The 15,542-nt window shown below is 42.4% G+C and overlaps 1 protein-coding gene across 2 annotated transcripts in view; it reads right to left on the bottom strand.

Moving 5' to 3' along the window:
• LOC309701688 (SH3 and multiple ankyrin repeat domains protein 2-like) overlaps nt 1-15,542 on the bottom strand; it is a 303,803-nt gene that overhangs the window by 23,394 nt on the left and 264,867 nt on the right. For both annotated transcript variants that reach the window (XM_082525846.1, XM_082525845.1), the window contains exons 17-18: nt 5,643-5,778; nt 4,572-4,652 (exon numbers count right to left, since the gene is read on the bottom strand). In XM_082525846.1, coding sequence (XP_082381972.1) covers nt 4,572-4,652; nt 5,643-5,778 — 217 coding nt within the window. The remainder of the gene's footprint in view (nt 1-4,571; nt 4,653-5,642; nt 5,779-15,542) is intronic.

The raw sequence follows: 15,542 nt of genomic DNA, 5'->3' as shown, positions 1-15,542 counted from the left end.
GGCTCGGGTGTGAAATTGATGGTTTTCAGGGTTTTTATCGTTAACTGGGTTTCCCTGGGTCTCTTCTCGTGTTGTAGTCGTGCGTCTTATTTTGAAAGAAATATTTACGTGTTACCATAGCGACCAGAGAGCATAAAGGGGCAGAGAGGAGGATGTTACTCTCAGTGTTGTTGGCGCATTTCAGGAGGACGCTGCTAATAAAGTTACACAATTACACAGTGAATTCACGTTTATTATTATATTTTCAAAACACCACAGTTTTTGTCTTGCTCGTATCATTTTATTTTGTCGTATTTATCCACGACACCTTAAAGATATTATCTGACATTTAAACCGGTCTGTGGTGCAAAAAGGTTGGGGACCGCTGTATCAGGTCACAGTTCCTTTTCCAAATGTCTGACCCAGTTCTGTGCTCCAAATTTAAGCTAATTCCTACAAAAGATATAGTGATATAGTCACATGGCCAACTGACATTGTTCCTCCTAACTTCATGAAAGAGGTTTTGCCTGTCATCTCCCCCAGCTTCTCTCTGTCATAAATAATTCTCCTTCATCAGGCTGCATTCCAGATTACTTTAAAGCAGCCAGTGTGTTCTCGCCGCTTAAAAAACAAACCCTAATCAGCTCCTAAATCTTAATCTAGAATTTGGCTGAGGTTTTTAAGGTAAACATGGGAGGGATAGCATAGGGATAGCATGCTTTTTCAGGATGTGGGCCCAAGCTCGTTTAAAACAGTCTGAGATAAAGAAGAAAACTGTCCTATCATCTGGCCAAGAGAAACTGAAATTATTATTAGGAAATTATGGAAACAACTTCCTGGATATGATGACATGATGGTGTGATCATATTCAGTTTAAATGCAGTCAACTATATATCTGTATATATAGTTTTTTTATTTGCATGTGGTAGCCAATCAGAAGAGTGTTTGGTGAGTGGGAGGTGGGAGCGAAAAAACGACTTCATTAAGAATAAATAAACTGATGCAACCCAGCATCACAGCAAAACGTGTATTCCACAGTGTCCATTTCACACTGTGCCTCTCCAAAATGTGAAATGGACACTCATGCATGCACACATGCAAATGCATTATACATTTGAAGTCAAGAAGTCAGCAGTGAGTAAAAAATGTATGAAGTAGATTCTAAGGTTCGTAATTGGCTGAAACGATGAAGCTAGGCAGCTAATGTGTATTTACATTAGTGCTGTCAGCGTTAATCTAATTAAAAAGACGTTAACGCCATAACTGCATTAACGAGGCAAATCTCTGTTAACGAGTTACCGTAGATCGCCCTGTGCGTGGGGCTGCATGGCGTCAGCGCGGTCCAGCGCCACGTCCAGCCCCACGCGAGGGGCGATCCGCGGTAACTTAAAATATCCCCCCCGTGCTGTTACTGCAGCTTAGAGCAACTTCTGCACGGACACAGTGGACATGTGTGTCTACTGCACATTTTGCCATGATATCTGTCTGATGAGCTGCACATAGACCAAGTGTAAGACAAATAACAATTATTTTGGACCATGTGCGATGCTGCTTTAGTCCAAAGATTAAAAAAAAGGTTAAAAGTTCTAACAGGTCTAACATGTGTCTGCCTAACAAGTCAAAGTAAGTTTGGGTTTGCCAGCAGATCAGTTTGAATCGAGCAGCTAGCAGCAACCACAGCAAGCTTTAAAAAACCACATGCAACAAACTGCATGTATCCACGTCCTCTGCAAGCAAACCAAGTTCAGCGTGACATCAGTCACAAGTTATTACTTCCTAAATTCTGTTTAAAAACCTTTGGCTACAGTGGAAAGAGATCCACCTGCTGCTGTTTGTTGTTTGTCTACCAAAGGATCAGCTCAACAATGATTTGTGTCATCACGGTAACGACAGGTGTCATCACCTCAGACTATAATAAGAAGGGTTACAACTTTAACATCAGGTAAAAATCAAACATCCAAAAACCTTTCTTCACCTGGGAAAGGTAGGACATTTATGCGTGTGAGCACTCATAAATTGATTGTTTGTCCTCTTCTAATGCTCCTTTCACATTTCATGGCTGCCCTCCTTTCAGGCCTGTGTCTCCTTTGAACGCATCATCTCAGAAACTCTAACTCTGCTGTTTGTCATGAGGCGTCAGGACAACACAAAACACCTCTAAAATGTACATCGTACTAGTGCTGGGCGATGTGGAAAAAATATTTATCACGATATGAATTATTTTATATCACGATAACGATATATATCACGATATACCACCTGACCTGTGGTCATCTGGAAAGTACGCAGTCTGTAAACGAGCGCAGAGGTCTTTGTTAATGACATGGATGGTTACGCTCATGTAGGGCTGCGTATCTCTGCTCGTCCATATGTCAGTCGTCAAGGCATAATGCACGATACTGCAAACATCCTTCTCTACTTTGGCAACTCGACTTTACTGAAGTGCTTAGGACCGGGCATAACATACCTCTGATCAAGGACTTTGACGAGGTCACGAAAGCTGTCCTTCTCAGCTACATAAACAGGGGCCATGCCTTTAGAAATGTATAAATGCCGTCTTGCATTTATAAATGCGAGACGGCTCCTGTGATTTGTTTATGGCGCTGGGACGTTTTCTCATACGGCGTGCCTTGTGCGAAAGACTGCTGTATCTTCAGCTGGTATAGTTTTTCTTTTCCCAACTTGCTCCCGTCGTTCCACAACTTGGTTTAGCTCGGATTTTCTGATCTTGAGTATTCTTTTTCGTGGACCTTCTGTAGGTGATAGAAGAGATTTGTTGTGTTGCCATTGAGTGCAGGAACAATTTTATAGCATAGCTTGCAAATGGGCGTCTTCTGCTCTGTGTTGGTGCTGTTGAACTCAAAATGTAACCAAATCACAGACGTACCCCCTCTTTTAGGTAAAAGTGCTTCTTCTTGGGCTGCTTGTGTAGCTGTGTCTGCCTGTTGCATGTCCGGGCATGAAACTGCAACCTGTCGCTCGTCCATCGTTTTGAGTTACCTTAAAGCATGTTGCAAATCCGGGTGCACGTAAAGCAGCACCATGTCGCAAAACCACAAGAGGGAGTTTCTTTGTGAAAAATATAATTTTTTATACTTTATTTCTTCTTGCATAAAGTTAAGAGTATGTATAGTGAGAAGACAACACTAATATATTTGCCACAGGCTATTTAACCCTTTAAGACCTACCATAGAACCAAGTCTGCCAGAACTTATCTTTATATTTTTACATGCTGTAGTGCCATTTGTGGGAGCATTTCCAGTTGCTATACATCAATACAACCATTATAGCCCAAATTTTAATAATACGTATGCATTAAGTCCATAGTAACTACATAAATTGCAAAAAAGTGCAAAAAAAAATTGAAAATTGTTTTTGGGGTTTTCTTTACATATATTTCTAGTTAGAGAAATTTAAGAGGCTTATCCCTCAAAACTGCAAATACAAAAAAGTTGCACAAAATAGTTTCCCACCACAGGAAATTTATTTTGAGTGTCTTCATAGTTTTATTTTTGAGATACACTAATTTTTATATACTGCAGGAAAAATGAAAATAAATATTATAGTGCAAATTTGCAAAAAAAACCAGCATGTGCATCAAAATAAACTATTTCCAACAGCGTAATTTGAGTTATAAGCGATACAGAAAAGCATAAAGTCAAACATGACTTTAAAAAAAACTCCAGCATAGGCTTATAAGGCCCTAAAGGTAAATAAAAAACATTTTCTGTGAAAATGACGTCACTTCCGGTTCTGGCCAGTTAATGGCGGACATGTGATAGTTCGCGCTGACGTCTATTCCAACGTAGGAAGTGTTATGAACAACTGATCGGATCGGCAAAGCCTGTTTCTGGAATATTATGTTTTTGTTGCTGCAAGTGCTTTTTATGCAATTTTTGCAAAGCCATATGTGGAAGGAAACCGTGACCGAGGACAAGCTGATGGCATCAGATGTAAGTACAACTCCTCCGGTTTCATATGCAAAAAAAATTATTGCGCTAGCTTACGCGGTTCCGGTTTTACAGGGATTTACGCAAAACGGAGCGTGCTGCTCCGACCGGCTTTAAAGGGTTAATGATATATTTTATGTAATAATTTATAAAATTAGGTTAGAAACGATAGAAAGGCACAATAGACACTTTTCTATTGTCCACACAATATATATCGTCATATCGCCCAGCACTACATCGTACACACGGACAAACAGAAAGACGAAGACGATACAGTCACACTAATACTCTTTTTACTCGTTTGCTCTTTGCAGCAGAAGCAATAAGTCATGAGTGTGGATGAGTGTGGGCATCCAGAAGCAAGAGCACTTCATGCAACGGAGGAGAGGAGATGAGGGAGGAAAAGCGATGGAAACGCATATTGCATTAGTCTGAACGAAAGCCTCAATCAGCCACTGTGAGCAAATGAATATGAAGTTGGGCATAATGGATGGCAGAAGGTTATACAGCATTATCTGCTTACCTTTATCCACTATTGAGAGATTAACCAACCATGAGAAAGAGGTACAAAAAAGATCTTCTGTGAGACACTTGCTCCCATTTGCCATTGTGAGTTACCAGAGTCAAAACTGCAGCTCTTACCGAGTTCCTCGAGTTCAGACGTCATCGACTTTGAGCGCATTGACAGGGCTGTGGTGGGGGCTCTCTTTGGAGGTGGAGGAGCTGAGCAGAGAGAAACAGACATGTGACCAAAAGCAGGCAGGTCATCTGCAGTGATCTGGAGGCGTCACACCTTTTCAGGTAAATCTTTAATCGATCAGTCAAATTTCACTGAGGGAAAAGGATCAAATTAGAAATATTTTCTGATGATAGGAAAATATAATAGAGTATCAGAAAAACACAGAGACAAAAGCAATATTCTGATCAGAGATTTTTGACAAACATTTAAAGGTTTGCTTATTTCCATGTGTAGCTTTTGTCTAGTTTGTATTAAAACCACCTGGTCTGACCTCTCGTGTTTGCTGTTTGTATCCTAAGCACAGAGTTGGTCCGGTTTCTCATGGTCTTTGAGGGGTATTATTACACAGTCCTTCTTTCCCCCCCAACCAGTTTCAGTAGATGACCTCCCTGATAATGGCTTTGTTGGAGGTCTCTTCCTGTTGACCTCTAGCTGACCTCTGTTGGTCTCTAGCACTGTGACCTCACATCAAGGAGATCCTGCTTGGAGTTTTCATGTTTTCACCATGTCTCTCCAGCTTCCTCTCACAGTCCAAACACATTAGCTAACTGGTGATTATAAATTTATAGTAGGCATGAATCTGAGCGTGACCGGTCTGTCTCTATATGTGTGCACCCTGCCTCATGCCCTGTGACAGCTGGGATAGGCTCCAGCTCCTCCCGGGACCCTGAATTGGAAAAGTGGGAGCAAATGGATGGATGTTTGGCTATTAAAGAGGATTTGCTTTACAACACATAGTGCGCTGAGATTTCTTCTAGCTATACAGATAATAGTGAACTAAATCATCAGTCAGTGTGTCACTTTAATATTTTAATACAGGAGGTACATCTGTGATCAGGTTCACACAGCACTGTACTACAGCAGGCTGTATGCTACAGCTGTGCTCTGCTGCTCCTCAGCTGAAGCACCTCATGACGATTATATTCTCGAATCCATGTCTAAACACGACTGGCAGCCATTTTCAGTCTCTGTACCTTTTTTGCGTGCTGTGTCCTCGGGGTCCAGATTCCGGCTCACTGTCACCACCTTAATCAGGAGCCGGTTGCCTCCCTGGCGGATCATGTTGACCACCTGTCGATGGCCCACCTTCACCACATTCTCCTGGTTCACCTGCCACAAACAAACCAAAAGTTTTCTTATCCTGCATCTTTGCTCATGTTATTAACTGCGTATTTATGAACAGCACAAACATGTAAACACTGGACCGACACCTCAGTTTTGTGTGGGAGAAAACTGCTGCTCATTTAAATCTGAAGATGCAAAATTCAATACAAAAGAAACTGTGAAAAGTGCAAGTATGGCTTCACAGTGCAAACCATCATTTTCTACTGGAAACCAACCAGACTGGTAAACTGTCTCTCCAGCCACCACATCCACTAGTTTGATTTAAAACGTTACTAAAATATATTTTTATTGAACACACTGTGTAGACATATTTCAAGCAGTTAAAGCGAGTGAGTCTCTGTGCTAACAACTGTGCCATGAGCTAGTTTGAGTCAGATGTTCTGTCTAAGGACATAAATGTATAAATGAAGATCTACAAAGTTCAGTGACTGACCAGCACTGATCTTCTCTACAGCTGTGGCCAAAACTAATTTATTTATTTGCCATTAAAAGATTTTGAAACATATTAAATCCTTGTAATTCTTCTTCACAATATCATAGAAACGTGTATATAATGTTCTAAATTAAAACCTGCAAAGTGCATGAAAAACAAACTTGTGCCGTTGTCAAAACCTGTTGAAAGACCGGCTGGTGTGAACCATTCCTCGATCACAAAAACTTTCATAGAATTATAAAAGCAGCTTTGAGACGCATGGAGCTGAAAAATGTTGTGTTAGTCTGCAAACCGAGAAGCTGTCTAAATGAAGGAAATTTAGGAATGTTGCTACTTTGCTTTAGGATTTGGAATCTGCAAAGATCACATAATTACAAAAACCACTCAAACACCTTTGGAACAAAATTCTGTTGAAAGCAAAATATTGAGCTTTGTGGATAAACGCTTGTCATGAGAAAACAAGATACAAATCCTGGTAATTACCCAGGGTTCACCCACGGGCTGCATACAATTCTGTTTACACTTAGCCTTAATCAAAGTGTCTTGATGCATGCTCAATCATCCAGGTAAGTAAATCCCAAAAGGTTGATTCTGTTCATCTGGACGTAGCTCGTCCAAAACCTCCAAAAGGTTTACATTTTGTCTCGGGGACTTTTGTCACAGATAATTTCCCCAAAAGTCTCGGTGATGATCAAGATGCTTTTGACATCTTGCCAATTTTTGCCAAAATCTCTTTCTTATTGCTGAATCATGAAAACTGACCTTAATGAATTAAATAATCATTCTGTATTCACAGGGGTTATTTTTAATGTATATTAAAGCTAGTTGGATGATCTGAAACATTCAGGAAAGGACAAATACTTTATTTCACAGCAACGTACAGGCCAGAGTTGTACAATCTCCTTCTACATAACAGTGACAGACAAGAGAACAGACTTCTTACACCTCTGTACGTCCAAATAAAAGACAATGAAACCAGGAAATTGATTAACAATTTTCAAAATAAGCAGCTGAAGGAATCAACAAAATCTTCATGGCTGCAATATTCATAAAGGAGCCTGGCTGCTGCCCTCTATGTTTCTCCATGTATACGTCATAAACATCAGCTCATATAATAATGGCTCAAGGACACGGTGAGAAATCTGAAGCTTCAATTAAAAACAAAGAAACAATTTGGACTTTTTGTTCTTGGAGGAAAGCTGTGATGTCTGTGACACAGCTGTGATGGTGGCTGTACAAAAAAGTTGGACTTTTAAAGTGGATTGTATTATTATACCAAAACCGCTAACTCCATCAGGGCAAGAGTACTGAATCACAGTTTGTTGCAATTTGTTATCGAGCACTTTAAGTCGGTATCAGTGCTGGATTTTCATTCTTCTCTTAAAGAGGAGAACGTTCCATACATCAAGAGAGATGCCCAGAAGATGGCTAGCTTTATATGTTAGTAAACATTCCCAGTGATGGATTTTGACCTTTTTATTTCCACCTAAGACACCGAGCCATGATACTTTGATGTATACCTAACAACTAAACACAATCATATCACAAACACCCCACGATGTCAACTGAGCCTCCAAACTCCTCAGATCAGACTGCTCCCCTACCCATCTCTCAAACACCATCAGTGGTGTTCAGTTAACAACCTCCAACTGAACACCACGAAAACTAAAGAACTTATCTTGGACTTCAGGAAGGGCAGAGCAGACCCGGCCCCACTTTACATTCACGGGAACTGTGTGGAGAGGGTACACTCCATGAGGTTTCTGGGCGTGCAGATCTCTGATGACCTGTCCTGGACTGCAAATACCACGGCGGTGGTTAAAAAGGCCCAGCAGCGTCTCCACTTTCTGAGAGTGCTCAGGAGGAACAACCTGGAGGAGAGGCTGCTGGTGACATTTTACAGAGCCACCATAGAGAGCATCCTAACGTACGGCATAACAACATGGTATGCAGGGTGCTCAGCTGCGGACAGGAAAGTACTGCAGAGGGTCATCAACACAGCCCAGAAGATCACTGGCTGCTCTCTGCCCAGCCTGGAGGTCACTGCAAACTCTCGGTACCTCAGCAGAGCTGGCAATATCATCAAGGACCACTCTCACCCCAGCAACCAACTGTTTGAACTATTACCGTCAGGCCGACGGTACAGGTCACATAAAACCAGGACAAACAGATTCAGGGATAGCTTCTTTCCCAGAGCTATCACCGTAGTAAATAAGCACAAAAACAATTGAACCTATTCCATACCGTCACTGTCATTATATTATGCTGCTATTCATACTGTCATTATATTAATGCTGCTATCCTGTATATATTGTACATACTATTGTTTGAGTACTTACGATTGTTTTTGGTTTTTGGGGGGTTTTTTTGTACTTTTTATATTTTACATTTATATTTATTATTGAATCTTGCACCAAGGGAGTGGCACTCCAATTTCGTTGTACTCTGTACAATGACAATAAAGGCTATTCTATTCTATTCTAACGGGGCCCTGTTCTGCTCCGTGACTTCTTTGAGCTCAGCATAGCTGCAGCAGGTCTTCACCTGGTCACCCTCCGGCTGGCTCTGGAGCACCAGAGAAGAACAAGGATTGTGTCGAGTGACTCATTTGCCTCATGTTTGTACAAAATTAAACACTATATCATAGCAAGCAAGCAAGCTAAGGTTAGCCAGCTAATTGCTATGTTGGCATCAAGCAATTTGTCTCTGTTAGCAGGTAAGCTAATAAGAAAGTCAGTTTTATTTAACTGGTCAAACTGGAATCCAGCTCTAGGTCAAAAACCCAACCAGAATTAGCGGTCATGAAAGCATTTGGTTTTCTAGATAAAATCTAAAGTCTTTGCTCTAGCTATGGGAGCTGTCTTCTTCTTCCATCTTCTTTTCCTAATTCTCCTCCACAAGTGTGCTTTTCCACCACAGCTCCACCTCGCTTTGCACTTCTACTATGGCAGCTACTTCCCCTCTTACACCTGTGCCTCCTCCTTTATCTGCACAGTGAGAGGGATGAGACTGCAGCTAGGAAGGCTATGCTCTGGGAAGGCTGATGGCCCAGATGGTGTGTCTGCAAGGCTGCTTAAAGACGGTGCTACCCAACTGTGTCAACCTCTAAGTCTATCAGAATCAGAATCAGAACACTTTATTAATCCAGAAGGAAATTATAGATTACAGCAGGCAGCACGCTACCTTCTGACCAAACTTTACACAAACATCACATTGGGAAGACATGTCAGAGAGGTAGGCTGATAGGAAAAACAACGAAAATACACAACATGAGGTGAGAGGAGGAGAAAAAAACTCCACTCCGACTGGGCTCCTAATGGGAGAACAGTTTGAGAACAGAAAAAACACCCGGGCACAAAAAGCACATGACTGTCAATACACTACAGAAACACAAGACAAGCAACAGGGGCGGGTAAGGGTAAGAGAGAGCCGGTGTAGACAGCGCATCCGGTCCTGCAGCATGTCTGTGCTGGTCCAGTCGACCCGCCATCTGTCCCGGGAGGGAACAAGCATCGAAGGCGTTTGAAAAGGGAGGGGATGAGTGTGTATCAGTGTATGTGTATGCGTGTGTGTGTCCTGAGTTAGCTGATAGTGTCCTTCGCCCTGCCAGGCTAAATAAACAGTCTTCCAGCAGACCCAGGTAGCCTTGCATGGAATGGGGGGAACAGTCTAAACACAGTCTGTTATTAGGGTGAGAATTTGTTATGTTCAGCTCCAGCCTTGAGACCACAGCTGGCACCAAAATGGTAGCCGCATGAAATGATGGTGGTTTTTACTTTAGTGCGAACAACTCATGTAAATTTCAAAGCTGTTCTAGCAGTCCGACACTGGTCTCTCAATCTCCCGTTGGACAGCCGTGAGCTTCTCCAAGATGTTATCCATCTTACACTCCATGATGTTATCATTCTTGCGCTCAAAGAGCAAATTCTGAGAACTCACGACCGCTGTGAGTTTCTCCAAGATGTTTTCCAATTTTCGCTCAGAAGTCTTAGTCTGAGTGTTCACGGCAGCCGTAAGCTTCTCCAAGATCTTATCCGTGCTGCGCTCAATGAGCCCATTTTGAGAACTCACGACTCGTCCCATCGTTTCAATCCCAACGGGCAGCCTTGTGGTGTTTTGAACAGCCGATTCCGCTTTCTTTAATCTTCGATTAGCCAGGGCCAAGCCAGCTCCGATCAGCAAGAACCCTGTTATCATGGTTCCGAAAAGGTAGATATCTTCAATGTCCTCGATCGACAGTCCCGCCAGGCACACGACCCTCCAGTTATGCCACCCACCCATCGTGTATCCAGCAGGGAACGTCCCTCCAGGACACTCAGGCTCACCCGAGCCCAGGCTTCTCGTTGAGAAGAGGGTGTCAATTGCATTCAGGGACCAGTTGATCAAATCCATAATTCCTCTTTTAGGTTTTAGAGAACAGACTGTGAGAGAGTGTTCCAGGGCAAGAGTAGAAAATAGATGAGACTAGACAAGGACACAGAAGCTAAGCAGGGAAGATAAGGGAAGGGAGAGGAGAAAAGTGCGACGGCCTTCGTCGAGAGCCAAAGCGACGAAAGCCCTACCACTGGGGCAGGTGCCGACATTGTGGAAAACATCCCGTACTGTGCTGGTACCAAAAATAAAGCGTCCACCCGAACTGAACGACTATAGACCCGTGGCCTTCACATCGCATATCATGAAAAACTTGGCTGATTCTTCACCGACTGAGACTTGAGATCAAAGACAAACTTCCTCTGCAGTTTGCATGCAAACAGAGCCCTAGCTCATCTGGAGCAATCTGGCGCTCATGTGAGAGTTATGTTCTTTGATTTTTAAAGTCCTTTCAATACCATCCAACCGAAAAGACAAGCTCACAGAGATGCGAGTAGATTCCTTCTCTGTTTTCTGGATTACAGACTACCTAAGAGAAAGGCCACAGTTTGTCAGTTTGGGTAACTGTGTCTCTGGGACATGAATGAGCAGCATGGGGGCTTGACGAGGGACTGTCCTGGGTGTTCCTTTTCACATTGTTTACAGCAGACTTCAAATACAACTCAAATACAAATACAAGTCCTGCCAAATCCAGAAATACTTGGCTGACCCTGCCATTGTGGCGTGCATCAGAAATGGACAGGAATCTGAATATAGGGATCTTGTAAAAGCCTTCAGCGACTGGAGTCACAAAACCAACCTCATAGTGAACACCTCTAAGACAAAGGAAATGATATTTGATGATCGTTGCCTCCTTTTGTTAAGGAAACAAAGATCTCTTGACATCTGGAGTAACTTGCTGCAGATGTTCTATCAGTCTATGGTGACAAATGTGCTGTTGTATGCTGGGGTCTGCTGTTTATGCAGCAACAGAAGTAAGACTACAAGAGGACTGGACAAACTAGTGAGGAAGGCTGGCTCTGTAATTGGAGCCAGGCTGGGCATGCTGGGGTAGGTGGTGGAAAGATGCATCCTGAAGACATTAGAAGCCATCCTGAATAAGTCTGATCACCCGCTTTACAACATCTTTATGGAACAGAAAACATCAGTACTGCAAAACTCCTCTCCTACTGTTGTTAAACACAGAGATACAGAAAATAATTTGCACCCACAGCCATCAGGCTTTTTAATACCCATACAAATAGCAGGTGAGCTATGACAGACACATGAATTTCCCTCTTGGATCAATTAAGTTATTCTTATACTTAAGGACATTACAAACTAAGCACAATGCATAAAAACAGAACAAAATTTTACGGATCCAAATCTACACACACTGTTGCGGTTTTGCAGAGATTCGTCCTCAGAAAAAAGAAACAAAAATTAAGTTGACATGAAGTGATGATGTGCTGGTTCTAAAGTTCCTCAAAAAACATTTAGAGAAAAGGAAGAAACAGAGATTGTGGTTCATCCAGTTCACAGGAAGAATTGCATGGTTTGATCCAGCAGTTGAAGCTGTATTACAATTGCTTTCATACATATATCAGGATGTCAGTGGGGCAGAACTGGGAACACATCTGAGGAGGCAGAAGAATCAGTTCAGTGAGCCAGAGCGGAGTTTATTTGTGTGTCTTAGGTACAATAGTGTCATTTTACTATTTCCACAAGGTGCACTTAAACTCCTTTAATTTTCTTAAAAATCGACAGTGCGCCTTATGTATGAATTCTGGTTGTGCTTACTGACCTCGAACCGATTTTATGTGCTACACGGCGCTCAAAAATCTGTCAAAAATGTTTTAGTACGACTGTGGTAAGCTACAAAGCCGCACTGCTTGATGGATTGTCGGAGCATTACGGCTACCGTAGTCAGGAGCCTCGCGGAGTAATCTGGGTCCTAAACTCCGTCGGCTTCAGGTCTCAAAGTCAAACGAACACTGCAGCATCACTGAGAGTTAAAAACTGTCTAAATTCTTTCATCTTTAATAAAATGATCAGCGTTGCTGCTTTACCAGGTGTAACTATTAAGTTTAACATTCAGGCATCCATGAAAACAGAATTTATTAAATGTAACAGTAGAGCTGGGCGATATATCGAGTTTTAAAAAAATATCGATATATTTTTATACGAGATATAAGATGTGACAATATCTTTTATATAGATATAGTCTATGTTACGTTATAACTATACTTGTGGAGCCTCAAGTTTGCCTCTCTTTCGTCCACTTTTGTCTTTACGCAACGTTACTCGGCCTCGCCCCTCCTTCACTGAACACAACTCCCCCTCCTCCCCCATGGCTTCACCTGCAGGAAGTGACAAGATGGACACGGCAAATCTCCGTTAACGAGTTACTGCGCATCGACCCGTGCGTGGGGCTGGACGCTGTCAATGTGTTAGCTAGCTAACCACGCTAATGAGCTAACCACGCTAACCACGCTAACGGCATACAGCCCAGAGGCGCTGCACAGCCTAAAATCCTTGCATTTTCTCAAAAGTTGACAGCGCGCCTTATGTATGAATTCTGGTTGTGCTTGATGGCCGCGAACTGATTTTATGTGGTACACAGCGCTCAGCAATCTGTCAAAAAATGTTTTAGTACGACTTTGGTAAGCTACGGTGCTGCACCGCTTGATGGATTGTCAGAGCATTACGGCTACCGAGGAGCCTCGCGGAATGATACGTACTGTGCTTCAACGTAATATTACCTTACTGTGAATAAGGACCATAAATGGCACCTGTTACGAGACGTGGTTACGAAGAGGATTTCAAACTCCAGGCTGTCAGTCACACAGTAGAAGTTGGGAACAGAGCAGCTGTGAAATCTGTCTTTGTTACTATGCTCAGCGTCTGTTAGGCTACGTTCACACTGCAGGCGAAAGCGCATCAAATCCGATTTTTTTGACCCTATGCGACCCATATCCGATCATGGTATGACAGTGTGAACGGCACAAATCCGATATTTTCAAATCCGATCTGGGTCACTTTCGTATGTGGTACTGAATCCGATACTAGGGGTGCAACGATATTCGTATCGATATTGAACCATTCGATACAGTGCTTTCGGTTCGGTACGCATATGTATCGAACAATACAACATTTGTAATTTATTTTATCAATTTTCCTTCTGACGATGCTGTCTGTGTTGAGCGCTCAGTGAATCTGTGTTCGACTACTCCGCCTAGGCTGCACTGTCCAGCGCAGATCCACTGAGCGCTCAACACAGACAGCATAGTCAGAAGGAAGAGCGCAGGGCAAGCTAGCGAGACAGAAGTTAAGCTCTCCTTGCAACATGGACCTCCCCCACTCTCATTCAGATCTGGCGTTTGGAATTATTTTGGTTTTCATGTGACGTATGACCCTGAAGGTAAGCGAGTCATGGACTAAAGTAAAACAGTATGTTGGATGTGCCATGCAATGCTCAATTACATTGGTGTGAACTAGTGTGTTAGCGCAGTTAGCTCGTTAACGTGTTGGCCGTCTAGCCCCATGCACGGAGCGATCGGCGGTAGCTCGTTAACGGAGATTTGCCGTGTTGTGGCGTTAAGGTCATTTCAACGAGATTAACCTGAAAGCACTAGTGGGAACACAACGAATATGACTGCACATTTACGCCGACATCATCCTAGTGCAAAGACAAAAACAACAAGCATGCTACTAACTTTAGCCGAGTCATTTAGACAGCTGTTAGCACATGATTCTCCTTATGCTGCTGAGAATATAGCCCAGAAGAAGCGGATAGTATAGCTTTTATTTTGGAAAGAGACATTTCTCTGTAATAAACTCTCTTTTCCAAAGATGAGTGATTCCTCAATCAGATACAGGGCTTGCAATATCGCTAGCCCGACGTCCTGGAGCTAGCGATTTTTTCAGTCGGGCTACCAAAATCTATCTCTTCCCTGCCCGTCGGGCTATTGTAGGAAAAATATATGTCAATGCTTTTGCATTCTTTCGGAAATGTAGCTGGGTAATTATGTCAATATGTGACATATTGAAGTCGCGTTTGAATTTGCGCTTGTTTTTTTGCTTTCACTTTGCAATCGTGCGAACTGTGTATAGAGAGCGACAGCACTGATCTGTGAGTGATGATAATTTGTGCACCAATTCCTCTGACATCGTCTTATTAATCGTTAGCTTACTATGCAAACATGACAAGTGAAATCTCCCGCAGCTTAAACATGTGAGAGGTTGATCGCGCAGAGAATCGCTGAGCTTATGTGAGTGAGGGTGTAAAAGCATTTCAGTTCTGCTGAGCCAAATAAGACAGGTCAGGGTGAAGAAGTGACAGCCAAAGAAAAGCTTACCACAAAACGGAGAAGTTATGACAAATCAGACTATAAGGCAAAAAGAAAGTGCAGCTTTATGGTTTCATGGACAAAAGAATTTCTGTGGCTGCAATATGACGAGCTAAATAACCAGGGCTGCACATAAGTGGTCCGCAGGTGTGCATTCGCTGTCAAAATAAAAAACACGCACAAGGGTTAGGGTTAAATTTAAAAACTGTACTTTTGAGTTAAAATATATATTTATAATTTTAATAAATGACAAATTAAAAATGCTTGAACATTTTTTTGTATCGAAAAAAATATCGAACCGTGACACCAAAGTATCGAACCGAACCGAACCGTGAATTTTGTGTATCGTTGCACCCCTATCCGATACATATCCGATGTTTTAGAAAGCGACTGCTGTGTGAACCGTCAGGTCGCATTAAATCCGTCTTTTACGTCACTGACACAAGACAGACGCCAATTATCAGCGCCAGAGAAGCGCCAGAGAAGACATCGCGAACGCTTCCTGGCCATCCAGTGTAGATATCAGTGAAACTGTTGGGAAGACAATGTACAAACATTTTATTTGTACTGTATAATCTGCAGATTCTGACAGAAATCTGCAGCTATCCTTTGAAGCA

The sequence above is a fragment of the Aulonocara stuartgranti genome (genome assembly GCF_965226115.1).
Source record: "Aulonocara stuartgranti genome assembly, chromosome: 1".
Lineage (NCBI taxonomy): Eukaryota > Metazoa > Chordata > Actinopteri > Cichliformes > Cichlidae > Aulonocara > Aulonocara stuartgranti.
This window is presented reverse-complemented; position numbering and strand designations above follow the sequence as displayed.